Here is an 18005-nt window from a genome sequence, read left to right as displayed (position 1 = left end):
AATTATTTAATAAATGTAATTTTTAAATGGATTTGAATATAGGATATATATTTGTATTTATTATATTTTTAAAAAAAAATCTGTGAATTTGTGTTTTTGCAGATTTCCCATTAATTTCCTATGGTGGTCATTTTTGACCGATGAGCACAAGTGGGATTTTTTTTAAAGTTTTTTTGTTGTTGTTGTTTTACAACCACTTGCTTGCTTGAATGCTCACATGCTCGAATCATGACTCTGATTTTTAGTTTGTTCACATCATTACATAATAATGCTAGAAAATTCAAGTTTCATATAAGCTTTAAAATTTCAAAACAGAAACTTTCGGTCAGAAATGACCGAAGAGCACCAGAGGGTTAAACAAATAGAAACACAAATTACAGCTTTCTTATTTTAAAACGAATGCATTTTGTCATGACGTCATATTTCTGCGGCGGAAGTAGTTTCCTTTACGTCTGTCAGCGAGCGCAGTTGCTTTATCCTTCACATGTTCCTGTCTTTATAATCTGTTAGTAAAGTCTTGTCATGGCTGAGTTTAATTCTAGCTTTGATATGCCGTCGGCTAGTTCATCCGACACTGCCGAATCTGCGGAACTCCAGCGTCTGATTGCAGTGGAGCAGCAGAAGGCTCAGTTCCAGGCTCAGGTAAACTCCAGTACAGGCAGCTTTACTGTCATTCAGCACTAACTTAGTGTTAGCAAGTCTGGCAGGTTTTAACTGCGTCTAACGCTCTATCCATAGGTTCACAACTTTACGGATGTTTGCTGGGATAAGTGTGTGGACAAACCGAGCTCCAAGTTGGATTCACGAACTGAGACGTGTCTCGTTAGCTGCGTGGAGCGTTTCATTGACACGACGCTCACAATCACCAACCGCTTTACGCAGATGGTCCAGAAGGGCGGGCACTGACTGAAGGACAGTCCTCAAGGACAATTGGCACACATTTTTTATGTTCCCATTCTACGTCCAGAAGACTATTTTACTGCCTTTTAAGGGTCTGATTATAATAGCCCATAATATATTGTTGGCTATATCCCTTTTCCTACTGGCAGTTTCCAGTCAATACCCACATCTGTAAACCTGGTTTGATTGTGACAAAATAAATTATACATTTCAAATTAATAATCTTCTGTTTTGCAAATGAACATTTAAAAAAAAGAAAAGAAAAAAGAATGGCTTTTTGTTTGGAATAACTATATATTTTGGTAACTTGATGCAATATTGGAAATTTATTGGCTAATGCATCCTATTTGAAGATTAGATTTAGATCATGTCACTTGAAGTGATGGCAAATCGATCCCTTTTACTTTAGTGTTTATTTTATTTTTAAAGTCACCATGAAAACCAAATTTTTTTGATAGAATATTGCAGTGTTTATTATAAATGGTTTAACCATGAGCATCATTTGCATTTGTAATCTTTAATCACAATAACGTGCCTTAGGCCTACTGCTTGCAGTGATGTCTCATCTCTGATGATGATGTGTTTACAGATGTGAGGGTGGCACAAGCTGTCATGAAGATCACAGTAATAACACATCACAATCATCTAATCTTTTCCCCATGGAGAAAATCAAGTCCTCCCCTACATTTTTTTTCTTGTTTAAGAAGCTGTTTCTGTCAGACATGTCACAATATGTTAGAAAGGACTTTTCATGGTGACACTGTCTGTGTGTATCTGATAGCTAATACCTACTTGTAGCATGAAAGTAATATAGTTGTGTTTGGTCTCTTTAATTTTTTGTATCTAAGCAGGACAGATTAATAATCAATTTATTAGTTATCGACAATAACATGAAGCATACTTATTGGTATTGGCCAGAATTTTAAAGTTTTTATTAAACAGCTATTTGTATATATGTTTGATATTAAGCAGTAATAAGCATCAATAAGAAACAAAGCAGTGATAATGGCAACCTGTTCAACTAATTGTTTTGTATTCGCTATCATACTAGTTTTGTATTCGCCTGGCACAAGGTTGACTTCCAAAGACTAGTAATACTAAAGTGTGAAAGAAAAGTTCAAGATCCTCATTGCAGCAAGATTTTGCTAATGAAAATCAAAGAGACAATTTATAGGTATTTTGCCAGCAACACCAACAGTCTATTTGACAGACAATGGCACAAGATAATAAAAAAGCTCATAATTATACTAACTCTTCCAAAGCTAAAATCAGTTTAATCAGACTGGTCTACTCTTAAACCCCAAATCTGGTTTTGCCTTCTAATCCAAAACAATACCATATTGTAAGAAGACTCCATACGGCAGGATTAGTCTTAGGGCAGCAGAGGTCTGCTTCTTGGCTTTGAGGCGATGCCCTCTTTGTTGTTTAGTGTGCTCAGTACAAAGTATCCTTTGATAGAGCTGTGTGTGTAAATCTTGAAGGCTGGGCTGCTTTCAGCCGTTCTAATTAAAGTCAGGAAGCAGATAGGTTAGCTTAGTGCTCTAACTTGATTATCGGAGCATACAGGAAGCCTTCAGGGTCCTCAAACAGAGCCTTTGATGCTTTGAAGGAAACGGACTGGACACTTTACCCACACTCTAGGAACAAAACATCTTAATATTATACAATAGGGAAAAAATGCTTTCTAAATCCATCCATCCATCCATTATACGGTATCAGATTTTTAATTTAATGTTATTTAATATAAGATACCATTGTGATTAAATAATCTTTACTCAAATGGAAAAAATATGTAGGACAACAGAAAAGATAATTGTTTAGACTTCTTTAAAAAAAACACTTGAATTCGCAGGCCATTTTTGTATTATGTAGTTTATTATTTATTAAATTACTTCATCGTGTATTTTATTATTGTTGTTATTATCAGCATTCAAACATAATCCTACTCATGCAAATCAGAAATGTCAAATACAAAAACACTATATTTGCAGTTATGTTTTTTTGTCCTGATCATCAGGAGTTTTTTTGTAGTTAAGGTGATGAGTGGAAAAAGAATGGGATCAGAAAATGTCATAAGCAGGATTCAAACTTCTGTTTCTGATGTTATGATTTTAGTTAGCAGTAGTTTTTTATTATTATTAAAGTTGCGCTATGTAATTTTTCCATCCACTAGAGGGTGCCTATTCAAAAAAAAGTGTAGTTTGATGATGCCAAGTTTGAGCGCAGAATCTTGGGACGTGGTCTTCGGGAAAGAATCGGAATAGGACTGAGGCAGAAATCATGTTAATGGATGTGATTATTAAAGTTATGTAGTATTAACATAGACTGTAAACAAAATATGGACTTAGTGTCTGTGACGTCACCCGTAGGATTCCGATAAGACGATAAGCATAAAGTAGCGACGAGCTGCCCAGCGCGTCATTGTGCTTTACGCCCGGATAACAGAAAGTGGGCAAAGAGGCAGGATGTGGGCGGAGCTTAGGTGACGCAATGACTATAGACAGCAGATTAATGGCTATCCACCTGTCACTCAAAGTAACCATGCCCGTAATTATGCAGAACTTTAAAGGGGGGGGGGGGGGGGGGGTGAAACACTCAGTTTCAGTCAATCTCATTTCAATCTTGAGTACCTATAGAGTAGTATTGCATCCTTCATATCTCCGAAAATTCTTAAGTTTTATTATATTTATAAAATAAATATAGGCTGTACTGAGTCTTTTCGGAAAAAAACGAGCGCCTGGAGGCGTATCGTGTAGGCGGAGCTAAAGAATGACGAGTGCACACAAAGCGGTGACGTCCTCAAGCGTGGAGAAGAAAACGCTACCCAGATTCAACTAATACAGATATGATCAGATCCGGAGGATGAAATAAATTGAACAAGAGAAGCAACAACAGCAGGACGTCCATCTCTGTGGTATGTACTGTATTTAGTGTCCTGTCAACATTTGTGTGTCTTTACTCACAGTTTATGAGGACATGATTTGGTTTATGGACTTTTGTATTCGACTAAACATTAGCAGTAGCAAGCAAAACGGTTTTGCATGTCAGACTAGTGTAACGTTATACATAGAACAACAATGGAGTAACCGTTAGCGCATTTGAAAGAAGAAGCATGCTTCGTGAGAACGCTAGGTTTAGGTTTGGGTGGTTTTACAATAAACAAACCAACACCTATATTGGTCAGCTAAACAAATGTATTTAAACACAAACCATAGATCGCATGCTCCATTGATAAATTAACTAACATTATACACGATCGTGTTGTTCACTGATGTTTACTTACGCGACGATAGCCAACAACATAGACATTTGACATTTGAAGTTTTACTCACCGGGCACGACCGTGAACCTTTATCGCTGGGACCGCTCCCTCAAAAACACACTTCTTTGGTAACTGTTGATTTCGTGAAGTCCTGTAACAGCAGTGACCGTGGAGATCCACTTTTGCGGCGCGACTGTGACGCTTCTCATCATTTCTGCGTTCAAATCGGTTCAAATGCAGCGCTGCCTTCCCGGAATGCTGTGCTGAAGCGTTGAAGTCGCTCGACGTCACTCATAGGAATAAAGAGGAGCGCGACAGACGCGTTGCTCAGACGAGCACCTGAGAGAGTGTTTATGGGCGTGCATTTCCTCTCTCGCTCTAGTCACATGCGCGTGTACCTTTCCGGGAGAAGAGCCCCTACGGCCTATACAAGGACCTTCCGCTCTGTCGACGTCAAGTGGACCCATACTCGAAAAAAACTCAGAAACTTGTGAGAAACTGGAAGGAGTATTTTTGACATAGAAATACTCCATCGAACTTTAGTTTTTGAAACATTGTCTGTGTTTAGGATGGGAATCCAAGTCTTTAACAGTGTAAAAAGCTCAGTATGCATGAAACAGCATTTCACCCCCCTTTAAGGCTTTATAATGTAAACAAATGAGTTATACAAAAATCCCCCCTCACAGTTGTCATGAAGGTCAAAATTAGCCGTATAGACCAAAACCACTATTTGTATCAGTGTTTTTTCTGCTGTAAATTTGGGAATTTTATCATGGGGCTCAATGAGATTCTGCTCCCTTCTGGAGCCTGTCCCTAGTGGCCAGTCGAGGAATTGTAGTTTAAATTTCTTCCATATTGGCTTCAAGAGAGACTGCGGGAGGTTGCCCCTTGAGTATGAAGCAGACCAGGGCCGAGTGTTGTGGGAGCGGAGCAAGGCCACTAGAGCGATTTAAAGGTCCCGTTCTTCGATTATGTTTACAGTGTGCAATATAACATGAGTTCATGTTTCGCGTGTAAAAAAAAAAACAGTATTTTTTTTACACAAATTTCTTATCTGTACAGCGCTGTTTCCTCTGTCCTAAAAACAGCCTAATGATTTCCTTGTTCTATGAAGTCCCTCCTTCAGAAACACGTAACGAGTTCTGATTGGGCCAGCGCTTCCTGTGTTGTGATTGGACAGCAGCTTAGCGCACTTTGCCCGGAAAGGTCCCGCCTCTTAGCATAACGGGGAGATGCAAGCGCTGAATGCGCGCTCTTTTCCACGTGGGAGAGCATCAAGACCACGCCCCTATTTTGTACTTGTGGGCGGAGGGTTAGTCAACAAACGGTTCTAGTGACGTCATTACAGCAGGAAGTGCAGGGGTGTAGACCAAACCGGCTGTTCACTGTAGGCTTTGAAAGGGAACTTCTGTTAAATAAAATATCTCTCTTGGCATTGAACTTTGAGCTTTATAATTTTACAGGTATTATTTATGCTCTAACAGCAACATTACACACTAACTAAAGTTTGAAAGATGGAATCGCGAAGAACGGGACCTTTAATGCAACATGCCTTGCGAGTAGCGGGACTTTTATTATGCCACAGTCACTGGCACCATTTCCGCTTTTCCGGTCATGAGTTTGATGATGCAGCTCTGTTGATAATATTAGATACATTTGAGTGTGTTGAAAATGATGTTATGACGTTCGCTCAGCGGCTGATATGACACTTGTTGCACACTGCTAAGAGTAAACATTTCTACCAAATAAAACCAAAAAATCGAAGGTAACGCAGATATGACACAATTGACAGGAGACTCCCTCACATGTCCCGGCTCATTGGTTAAAATAGCTATTTTCTCACAATTTACAAATAGTTGGAAACGTGGGATATGGTAAGTACTCAAATGAACAAATTATATAACACTGGCCTAGTGGTTTTTGGATATTTTACTGAAAGAAATTTACATAGTGCACCTTTAAAGCTGTCTCATTATTCAAAGCATATGCAATTCAATATTAACCATGCAAAAGATCAATATTCATGTTTAATCCTTCATTTGAACACAAATAAAGGCCATCACTTCTGTGTGACTGTGAGATACAGAAACAAGATGAGTTTGTTGGCTTTGATGGCTCAATCTTCAGATGCTCTAGTTATGTTGTGATGAAAGAACACAGTCTTGTGATGTAGGATTCAGTCTCAGTCTTATCAAGGATACCCACTATGCCTCAGTTCTCTCTTCAAACGCTTTCTTCAAAAGAGAACCCTTTGAAATAAAAATACCAGAGACATTGTGGCAAGATATGCAGAAGAGTGATCAAAGAATATTTTCAGAATGGTTGACTCAGAAAAAAAATCCTTTCCTTTTCTGCCTCTGTATATATGAACACTTTCATATAGTGTAATTTTGAGATCTACTGGATTAGTAATAATAATAAAAGAATCCGGATATAAAAGGTTAATGTAGGAAACATTATCTTATACTGCAACAATACTTATATCTTTTTTTAATTATATGGAGAAAATAAATCCCTGTCCCTAACCTTCACAAAGACCCACTGTAAAATTATGCCAGGCTGAAGCTTCAAGATCAACAGCATCTTAATTAAAGCTTGTGTATAATAGGATCTAAATCTGCCATGATCTGCCATCTCTCTTCCTGTGTCAGTCTGACAGAGTCTGAAAGAGCCCTAGTGTCTGAAGCTTCACTGTACACGTTGAGCCTGACACCTCAGGGACAGTGGGACCTGTGTTTGCTTTGGACAGCAAAGGAGCCGTCTGGGAAATCCATCCTGCTTTGGCCGCGCTCCATTCTCTGTCAGAGTTCTGCTGTCAGTGATACGTTCATTATTTCCTCTGAAATCTGTGGTACTTAAAGAGATTAGGAACCCTGTGTCAATGAGGTCACGTAACATGGTCATGAGTTCTTCACACAGCTAACAAAATAATGGTAAAACTATCAAATAAATGTTGATTATGGTTTTAACATGTCACACAAAGTTTCCCAGGTAAAGTTTTTTGTGTGTTTGTTAATGAGGGATTTTTGGATTTGTGAAGTAAACGTTACACTTATTATTTTGAATTAAAAAGATAATTTTCTTTACTTGGCACAGAAGGCCAAGTGCATGTTGTTACTTGTGTTATTACATTTCAGACATCTTCGCTTTCATTATAAGTTCATTCAAAATCAAATCAAAACGTTTTATGTAACTTCAAAAGGTTTCCTGTAAAATGACACCAACATTTTGAACTTAGACCACTGTATGGGAAGCTTTTCAATTGGGATAGGCCAAATCCAGGCGGAAATGGTACCAGAGTAATTTAGTGTGAATACATTCCTTTGTGTAAAACAAATGCCAAAGTGATGCATATTTCCAGAAAGTAAAGGTCAGAGCTCCTCCACAGATATTTAAAATTGATGCATATAATCAAATATATGCATGACAACGTCATTCCTGTACAGGGTTTAAGTGGTTAGGCAAATCAGGTAACAGTGGAAAATACCCCTCTGTTTATGGCCTCACCCATTGATATGGTAACTCCTATTACTATCCTGCAGATACTTATATTTGGGGCCATTTCATTAATTTGATGAAGATGTAAGAGATGAGATTTCAGATGAGAGGTGCAATAAGTTCTTTTTTAGGGAAAAAGTTGACACCATCCACTTTCACCTATCTAGCACCACCGTCATCCACTTTGCCTGTCCCCACTGTCGATCCACAGCCTGGGACTTTCCAACATCTCTGCTGCTTCTCCATCATCACACAGCGCGAGGTTGAGGACATCATCAGAAAGATGAAACTATCCACCTGTGCACTGGATCCCTTTCCCACAGCCCCTTATAATCAAGATCATGAATTATTCTCTCCAGGTTGGCCATGTTCCATTATCACTAAAAACTGCTATCATCAGACCACTTCTTAAAAAACTCACTTTAGACCAAGATGTTATTGAGAAAAACAAATCTATCTCCAACCTTCCGTACCTCTTTAAGGTGCTGAAAAAAGTTGCTGCTGCACAGCTTCAGGTCCATTTAAAACAAAACAATCTAAATGAGAAATTTCAGTCGGGTTTCCGCAATGGACACAGCACAGAAACAGCTTTGGTCAAGGTCACAATGATCTTTTGATGGCGACAGATGCAGTTTTTCCATCCCTTCTCATCCTCCTGGACTTAACTGCAGCTTTCGATACTGTTGATCATCCTCCTTCACCGTTTACATTCCACCATCGGTCTCTCTGACTCAGTCCACAGTTGGTTCTCATCTTATCTTACCGGGAGAATATGAATATGTTACATTGGGAGAAGCTACATCTCTGTCACACAACGTCACCTGCGGTGTCCCTCAAGGCTCAGTGCTCAGCCCCACCCTGTTCATCCTCTACATGCTCCCTCTTGGCCGTGTCATCAGCCGGCATGAGTTTTCTTTTCACTGCTATGTTGATGACACTCAACTTTACCTTAGGACAAGTTCATCTCCCTCTGCTGACCTCACACCATCCACTTTGACCACTTGCTTAGATGAGATAAGGGCGTGGATGAAGCAAAACTTTCTGCAGCTAAACAGCTCCAAGACTAAAGCAATCCTGAAAAGCAATCCTGGTCGGCACTCCACTTCAGGTCCGGAAATCCGTTATCACCAGCATTGCTTTCTCTGGTCAGGACATTCTACTTTCCGCATCAGTCACCAACATTGGGGTCAGAATGGAATCGCAACTTACTTTTGAAGTGCACACCAAACATCTGTGTAAGACCTCCTTCTTCCACCTCAGAAACATTGCCATACTTCGTCCCATACGATATCGACGCACCCAACTATCTCAAGGAACTCCTCACAACAACCATACACACGTAACCACCATTCTGTTTCAATTTATCTTCTCAAAACTCACGGGACCAAACTCCGTACTATGGTAGATCGTGCTTTCAGCTCAGCAGCCCCTAGTCTGTGGAATGCTCTCCCTGACCACTTGCGGATACTGTAGAGGCTGCTAAACGTGGTCTTAAAACGTACCTTTTTAGCAGAGCTTTTGGTTGATTTGTTACTTCTTAATTATTATTATTTTAATTTTTTTTTATTGTTTTTGTAGAACTTTGAGATTTTGTTTAATATAAAGTGCATTACAAATAAAATGTATTATTATGATTTTGTTGTTGTTGTTGTTGACTGAACCGGTTCATGATTTTTTGTGCGCAAATTGGACATGGCAGCCCGTGCAGAAAACAACACTAAGCACTCTGAATAGATGACATGATGAAGAAGTGTGATGCATGCACACACTTTCCTGACAAAACTTCAAGTTATTGACGCTTTTACGACAGTTTTAGTCTTTGAGCCCTGTATAGTGACAAAAAAATGTAATAAAATAAAATACATAAAACGAACTGCAGCGGTTTCCTTTCTACACAGTCATTCTTCTAAAGAAAATGACATGATACATGATTTACATTGGCGTCATTGCAACATTCATCACCTCATGTAGGCCTTCTTTCTGACATCAGATGACAGACAGATTCCCATGATATATGGCAACATTTCCCTTACTGAAAAAGATGGCGTGTAGCCTGAGGACGTGCATGCTTCATTCGTACAGGCAAGATCCTAAATAGAGTCGACAAACCCAAGCAATGACGGTAATGTTGTACTAGTCTAGAGGTCAGAGCTTGTGTTTATCTAAGGCAGATGCTCATATCCCTGACTCCTTTCATTGATCTGTTTTTGCCGCAGGTGTCTTTGCTGTGGATGACCTCACCTGTACATGAAGGGGATGAAGTCATTATTAAAGCCATTAGTTGCTGCAGGGCCTCTCCACCCAGCAGGTGAGCAGGCTTTGTTTGACTTTGTTATGTGTTTCTATGTGTTGTAATGCCTCTAAGTATGAATGTCTTGAAGGTACTGACTCAGGACTTCTGTTCTCCAGTCCAGGGAACTGTATTTATTGTAATACCTGCGGATATTTTACCACTAGGAGTCACTGTTCCTACAACCATTGGTGTCCTGCTAGGTTGTAAAAACCCTTCTCTGACAGTTGTGTTGACAATATAATCCACTTAAGTTATGGATATTTAGACTACAGACACTGTTCAGATGGGACAGCCATGTGGACTATATAAGGAGCAGCATGAATAACTTCATTAATCCCAACAGTGCAAAAAGTTTCTCTCTCTCTCTCTCTCTCTCTCTCTCTCTCTCTCTCTCTCTCTCTCTCTCTCTCTCTCTCTCTCTCTCTCTCTCTCTCATTCTATGCATAGGGCTCTGTTTTATTTCACTAGTTTATTTTCATTCTAATAGTTTAGCGTACAGTAATAACAGTATGGAAAGGATTGATGGCTGGGCCCTGGTGGCTAATATACTGTGTTTTTCTCGTTAAAAACAAGCATTAAAAATTAATGACATGATGGCGATGCAGTTATCATGGTCAACCAAGTACTTACAGTTTAGAGTTTAACAACATTCCTTTCATTCCTCAGAGCAGATATAAACTTGTATGACATGTGTAGAACACTTGATGGTTTTACCATCTTTACTTGCAAACATGTTGCAACCTCTAAATGGTCAATCCGAGAAGCGAGGATGCCTAAAAACAGATGTCTATGGTTATTTCAAGTCTTTATTTACCATAATATGAAAGAACGTCGGCACACCCTGGGGAAAAAAAGGAAGTGTGGGCAAAGAGGTATACCATATATTGCAGTATATAGCAAAACAAGTGAAGTGCTTTCCACAAGGACACGTGCCAATGTTCAGAAGACATGGAGGAATTAGAACGTGCTGCCTTGTCTTGCCTTAAGCCTTTGTTTAAATCCACACTGTTTCTTTTAACCATCATCATGTCATCTCTCTCTCTCGAAGAGGATTTATGTTTTGCAAGTCGTAAACAACTATCCTCTTCTCTTTCATCGCTCTACTCTTTTTCTTCCTCTCACAGTTTTCCCCCCTCTCTGTGACTCGGTTTTATTCCTTTTTATCTATTTTATTGCCATAAGAGCCACAGATGCACTGTGATGGGAAACAAAGATCCATGGCAGTTTACGTGCATGTGTGTGTGTGTGTGTGTGAAAGAGAAGGATGATATTTTGGTTGAATGAGGCCGTCTGAACTCACTGTTCTCTTGATACAGTTCACTCCACTCCAGTGTTTTGCAGAGCCTGGCTGTGTGGGTGATTGAGGATTGGTGTCCAGATGTGAACTATTTAAGTAGAACATTGTCCAGCATGCATAAGCGTGTCTGTGTGTGTTAGATCCAGTAGCACATTCCTCATCTCTTCAATTTTTATGCAACCTCAAAAAAGTCTTACTCATAAGGATCTCTTCTTCATCTGTTTATGTTTGTGTCTGTATTCAGGCATTGTGGAAGAACAACTTCTATATTTCACTCCGGTTTAATCCTTAAAGAGCATTGATATGTAGTATACATTTTTTTCTGTATTTGTCTGATACAGATTGTATGACCTCTATAAAATCATTTAAAATCCAACAGTGATTCCAACTAACACTTTTTAAGTTAACTTTACTTAATGTCTAACTTAATTGTAAAAATCTAGTAATCGGTACTATTCACTATTTCTTTTTTACGCAGAAAGCCCAAGTTAAGATTAATTGATTGGTTTGAGTGCTATTTTTTCAAGCAAAATAAATAAAATCACCCTTTATGTGATCAGTATTCACTTGGATTGGACACTTGGAACATTTATATTATAACTCCCTTCCTATTGATGCGACGATGCACCAAGAAATCTGTTATTTTGTTTCAAAGGAAAATAAGTAATAAATAGGTTGCTTTTAAAAGTTGACCTAGCAACTTGTAATTTTTTTTATTTTATTTTTTTACAATTTTAGTGCTAACACTTACGTCATAAACACCTGTTAAACTTTGATTTGGGGTAATATAATCCCTCTATATTTGTAACAGTATTTTGCAGTTGATCATGCTTGAGTCACAAAATAATGGAAACAACAACAGTAGCTATACTAAGTCAAGAGTAAATTTATAAGTAAAAGATCAAGTACTCACTAGTTACTGGAACTCTTGTGTAAGTGAACTACTAACTAAGTATTTGTTAGCACAACATACTATTCCTATTTCACTTTACTTGTTTTTTTAAGGCAATCGATTTTACAGTGTAAAAAAGCTGAAATGTCAGTATATTATTGAGGTATATTTAGTCAAAGACTAGATTGAAAATCATTTACTGTAGCTACAGTTGACTAAACTCTGTTGTGTGTATAGCATTACAATGGTTTGAAAAGTAATTTTTTTTATTTATATTTCATGATTATATATGTATAATTTAATGAATAATATTTAATTTAATAATTTTCTATTTGGAATGTTAGATGTTGGGTAAAACATATTTTAGATGAGAATTGTGAGTAAAAAAAAAATTCAGGTCAAATATTCACCGGATTGGTAAATTTGACAGCATATGGCACAATATATGGATACATACTTTCCCGCCTAACTGGTTTTCGTGAAAAATTTGAGTGAGCTGCTGTAATATAGTTTCAACTTTTTAATTTGAAGAACAGGTATTTTATTGCTAAATACACTAAACCTTTTTTTTTCTCTATAAAAGGTTAAGACAAATATTTTGTCATAAAGACCTTTAGATAGAGGGGTATTCATCACATAGTCACATAAGCAAGATGTGTATTTAGGTAAAACCTTTAAAGATAAAATGGGGAATGCTGCAGTTTGTAACTCCTGGTAATTGACTCCATTTCTGTCATCTTGCACATATATTTGTATTTAACTTCCATTCTATGCCATTGTTCTGTTTCCTGACATGTTTCCCCTTGTGTTTATGAGTGTAAAAGTGAGGTTTCCTCCCACAGCTGAGCTTATATAAAGGTCAGACAGTCGGTGGGTGGACTATGCCTGGGTTTTGCTGTCTGTGAAAGCAATCACAATGGCTTCAGGCAACTGGGGAGGAAGTGAACACATGCTAGTGTCATCAGTCGCTCCTCCTGATGGCTTTAGTGAGGCCTTTCTTTCTCCTTAAACATTTGTGTAATTTATGATGGGAAGGACCACACTTGGCTGGACACTGTTTTTTTTTTTGAGGGGCAGGCTGATTCACTTCCTTGCGTGACGTCATTGGGTTTTGCTCCAGACACATGGGCCAGTGATGGTTATCACAGGGCAATAGTGGGAAGCAGGAATGAGATGATTTGCAAAGACAGAAGAGGTCTGATGGATTATGTTACTGAGAGAATCATTTGTTAGTAATAAAAGTCACAGCTTTTTGTTCAAGGATCTCTTGGTTCTACCACAAACAATCAAAATTATGACACCACATCTTCAAAAAAAAATCAACCATATGACTTGAATGGCATATTTCTGTCTGCTGGAACCCATTTCAGATTGATGTGAAATGTCAAAGAGTTCTTGTTGTCTCCCCGTCAGTGTGGAATGAAGAATGCTCCTCCAACTGTCTCAGAGCAGCATTTGGCTGCCATGATAACAAACATATCTTTGGAAGGGAGGAGAGATTCCCAGTTTGCGTCAAACCTGCTGGATCACATTGAATAGAAAATAGCGGCTCTTATTAAAGTGACTCAGCATACGTGCTGGAATTATTAATGCGTAGGCTATTCTGCAAATTTACTTTATTACAACTAAGGGAGCTTTAAAACTCATTCTGGACATTGTGTAGAGACATTGGTTGTTGAATGTCTTTGGAAAATTGGGATTTGGGAGCATTGTTTTATGAAGCGCTTCTCGTAAAACTGTGACCTCATAAGAAATGATCAGTTTAATGTGCCAGAAGTGTGCTTTTGACTTGTAAAATATTTCTGTATGGTAACTTCAAGTTTAAAATGTAATTCTTTAGTCGCTTTGTGCTACTTTCACATGGACACTGAAGTTGTTTTTTCTCCTCCCAATCTACTGACACTCTACCCTTCTGGAAAATATCACTCTTATCGTGTTGTGTTTGAAACTTTGTCATTTTCATTAGATTGAGTTTTCCATCTGCTTTCCAACATGCAGTGGAAAACTGCAATAAAAAACTGGACTTATTCTCATGAAATAATGGAACGCAAAGAAACGAAAAGAAAACTATCACTTGAAGATGACGTATGTAATTTCTGTGCCATTTATGGCACCATAGAATGGCTATCTGAGAAACATCATAATATTGGATCAACCAGTGTTATGAGTTTGGGTCGGGGTTAGCCTTGTTTATCCAAGCAGTGGCAGACTGAGGAAGCTGTTTTTGGTGGCACATGGTGGAAACGCTTCACCATTCATTTCATAACACTTGCTTATATAGTGAGGAAATGTGCACTACTACTGTGTATTGGTACAAAGTAAAAAGAATAAAAGAAATACATATCATTTACAGAAGTCAAATGTTATGTTTCAGCTTACCTTTAGGCCTGTTTTCCTGAATGACGTCTTTTAAAACCTGAGCTACAGTATAGCAGTTTTGAACTTGTTTGTCAGTTTGCGTTTGGCAGATCTATAGGATTAGCTCAGTATATCTAAATGACGACAGAATGAACTCATCATTTGTGACAGGTAGCGCTCTTCATCATTTCATCTGTGGGCTGCTTCTTCAGTGACATGAAGGAGATGAACTCCTGCTTCCAGACTCTTTCCACTCACTCCAAGGCAGAGCTACGTGGACTGTTTCCTAGGCAACAGGACCAAACATCAGATGACAGTATGTCTGAGTGTATATTACAGTTTAGTGACGTGCCAAGAAACTGCTCTATTGAGGCAAAAACATTCTTGGGCTCAGAATGAAAAATTAGTCAGGGGAAAACGTTATCTCTGTGAGCCAGTTCCTTGGAATGTTAATTTCATCATATCATACAGAAAAAAGAAAATCTAACATTTCTCTGTCACTTAATGTGTTTAATATTAGCTGCCTTTGTTACTATAGGTCATCAGGGTTTTTTCTTAGAAATCCAGACTCCGCTTCAGCAGATAAAGTGTAGAGAAATAGCTCAATAGGGTTCTGTGTAATCATGACGTACCTTTCATTACACAATCTAACACCCCATTCATTTTCAGGTCATCCCTAATTGCACCTGAGGAGTTATATCAATTTCTTGGCTTCAAAAAAAGCTGAAGCCTGTCTGGTCTTGACGTTTCATTTGTTGTACATGGCAGTGATCTCAATAGAATAGCATTATAATCCCTGACATTTTGGTTTTAACTTTATAAGTGTATAAAGTGTAGGCTACGCAAACATTACATAGTAAAGTACGGTACTTTACTTTAATGTTTATATGTTTTACTTCCGCTACATTTTAGTGGTTTGTATTGTATTTGATTTAAAATGTAAAACTATAAAACATGCTTGAACTTGTATGCTTGCTTTGTTCAAGTGAAGAGCATGCAGACGTTTTTGCCAGCGCCAGCGTTGATATAAAGAGCAACTGCCACCAGAAACATTCAAACACAACTTCTGATTAACTAAATGAACTAAAAGGAAAAATAAACTGCATTTTAATTTGATCAAATCTACCTTTCATTAGTAATAGTCGAGTACACAAGTGTTAATCCACGTCAATTGTTATTATATATGTTGTTTGAGGTGCATTTTGCTTTTTTGAGCATACTTTTTCTAATGCAAAGTATTTTTTTATATCTTGTTTTATTTTCCTCCTTCTCTAGGAGTTGTTGAACTAACATAAAGTTTTCCAGTGCACTGTATTTGATGAGTTACAAAAGAGTGTTTGTTTAAAAAAAACAAAAAAACGAAGCTGAAACATTTGTCAAACCTTTTGGATAAACATAATTTGACCTCAGTTTATTTTATGTTTATGCAAGTTACGCAAGTAATTACTAGTAAATTGCAGTGTGTACAGACAAAATTATATTTCTGATATTTTCAAAATTATATTTGATAACTTAAAAAGTTACAAAAAAGTGCATTCAAGTGCTATTACTATACTTCTTTAAAAAAGATAAATATTTTAAATAGTCCACTTTTTATGTACTTCTCAGAAATATACTTAAAATTGCACTAATTTATAATTATTTATGTCGCTCATCACTGACAGAAAAGTCTAAGTATATTTTGCCTTTACTTACACCTAATCTTTTGATCAAGCCTATATATTGATTTATAAAGAAAACAAATATGATCCTGATTCTTAGTATATTAAATTTTGTGTAGTCACTAGTATTGTACACGGGAATTTACTTTTAAAACTTAAAGTACAGTTAAAAGTATTTTAAGTATAAAAAATAATTCCTAAATAGCACAGCACAGAGTGAAAAGTGCATACTATTAAATCCATTCACAATGTACCTGAGTATGTTTTTGGTACAATACAAAAACAAAGACTCTAATGCATTCGTAATACATTTTATAGTACATCTTTTTCACCTAAGGACACTGACAAAACCATCTTCAGATAGAGATACAATCTAGACTGTGGCAGACATTAGAGAGAAAGATGAGAGCTTCCTGTGTTACAATCTTCATTTGGACTAAGCTCAGTTAGTATTTCCAATAACAGGCATGTATTCCCGTTAGACAAATGATGTTTGTAGTAAATTAATACTTGCTTAATCCTCTTCATCCCGTGTGAGACAACCTCCAAAATTTTAAAAAGAAACCAGTATGTCTGGTGGTTAATCAAGCTCGGCGAGGCATCACAGTTCTGATATGAAATGCTGTCCACATCTGAAAGACTTATGGTACTTGCTAATGGTCTAATGGGGGATACTGCTTGATAAATAGGATTTTACTGGTGCTGGAATTAAATGTTTCTATACTTGACTAAGAGGCTCTGCAAATGAGAAGAAAACTGATTAAGGTGTTTTTAAAAAAAGGAGGCATTATTTGAAATAGCAGTCACTGGAACAAGAATCATGCTGAAACATTTTCCTGTTATTCTCTTAGGATTGGCCATTACATAACACTGGTGACGCCGGTGGAGCTCTCTATGCCATCACTGACCACCGTGGAACATTTTTCTTTCTTTTCAAGCCTCTACTCAAAAATCACTTGAAATGTCATTAACATTGAAAACATAAAGTGTTGTAAACATTTTTTTGTTTTGTTTTTTGAATACAACACATAAAATGTCCCTACCTGACAGATTATCATCCTGAGAAATTACAGGCCAATCCAGGGCTCAGCATCAAAAGAAGAAAAAAAGAAACCGATTCATTGGAGTGGCATGTGCTTTTTCAGACAGTCAGAAACCAGAAAGTCTTTGGCATGTGAATAATTGAGTGCATATGCATTTGATGTGTCTTAGAAATTACAGGAATTTGGAAATAAATGTTAAAATTAGCTAAGTGGTGGATATAATTAATGTCTAAAATAATTTTAATACTCAGCTAGTTCTACTTTAATGAGTGTTTTTAGGAACTTCACTTAATACATCTAAACTTTATAACAAGTCTAATGTTATGTATTTCCCCTCAACAGTGCTGAGGTACATTAGGGAAAACTTTTAGGAGAGCAGCTCCCTTGAGTAACTAAAGAATAGGTTTATAAATAAATTGCATGTAAAACTCAAGGTTAAGAATACAAAATAAAATATTGGTATCTACAGTGAAATATCGAGTTGTAGTGAGCGGAATGATACATTACGTGTTCGTGTTCAGAATTTGAACAAAGTTTACACATAAATTCAGTAGCCTATATTCGATATTGATGTGTTTTGGTATTGAATAAAAAAGGATTGTGGGGCCATATTGAAGAACTCCAATCCATCACCACAAAATAGCATCTAAGCTTTTCAGATAAAAGGCAGACAAAAGGTGGTTGTTATATAACTCTATTTGACTAATGTTTGCAGGTGTAGGAGTCAAAAGGTTTGGCACAAGATGTGCCCTTAGATTTATACCCACTGATGTCTCTCACACAGTAAATTATTGAGATGCT

General features: G+C 37.4%; 1 protein-coding gene across 1 annotated transcript; it reads left to right on the top strand.

Moving 5' to 3' along the window:
- Positions 1 to 418: 418 nt before the first annotated feature.
- On the top strand, positions 419 to 1122 carry timm8b (translocase of inner mitochondrial membrane 8 homolog B (yeast)). Its single transcript, XM_067440170.1, has 2 exons — positions 419 to 642; positions 739 to 1122. The coding sequence occupies exons 1-2, from the start codon at positions 523 to 525 to the stop codon at positions 904 to 906; spliced, it is 288 nt and encodes a 95-aa protein (XP_067296271.1). The 5' UTR covers positions 419 to 522; the 3' UTR covers positions 907 to 1122.
- Positions 1123 to 18005: the final 16883 nt, after the last annotated feature.

The sequence above is a fragment of the Pseudorasbora parva genome, chromosome 3 (genome assembly GCF_024679245.1).
Source record: "Pseudorasbora parva isolate DD20220531a chromosome 3, ASM2467924v1, whole genome shotgun sequence".
NCBI classification, from domain to species: Eukaryota; Metazoa; Chordata; class Actinopteri; order Cypriniformes; family Gobionidae; genus Pseudorasbora; species Pseudorasbora parva.
This window is presented reverse-complemented; position numbering and strand designations above follow the sequence as displayed.

Coding starts and splice junctions, on each gene's coding strand:
- timm8b (XM_067440170.1), top strand. CDS start 523: ATGGCTGAGTTTAATTCTAGCTTTGATATGCCGTCGGCTAGTTCATCC. Junction 643..738: donor AGGCTCAGTTCCAGGCTCAG/GTAAACTCCAGT, acceptor CTCTATCCATAG/GTTCACAACTTTACGGATGT.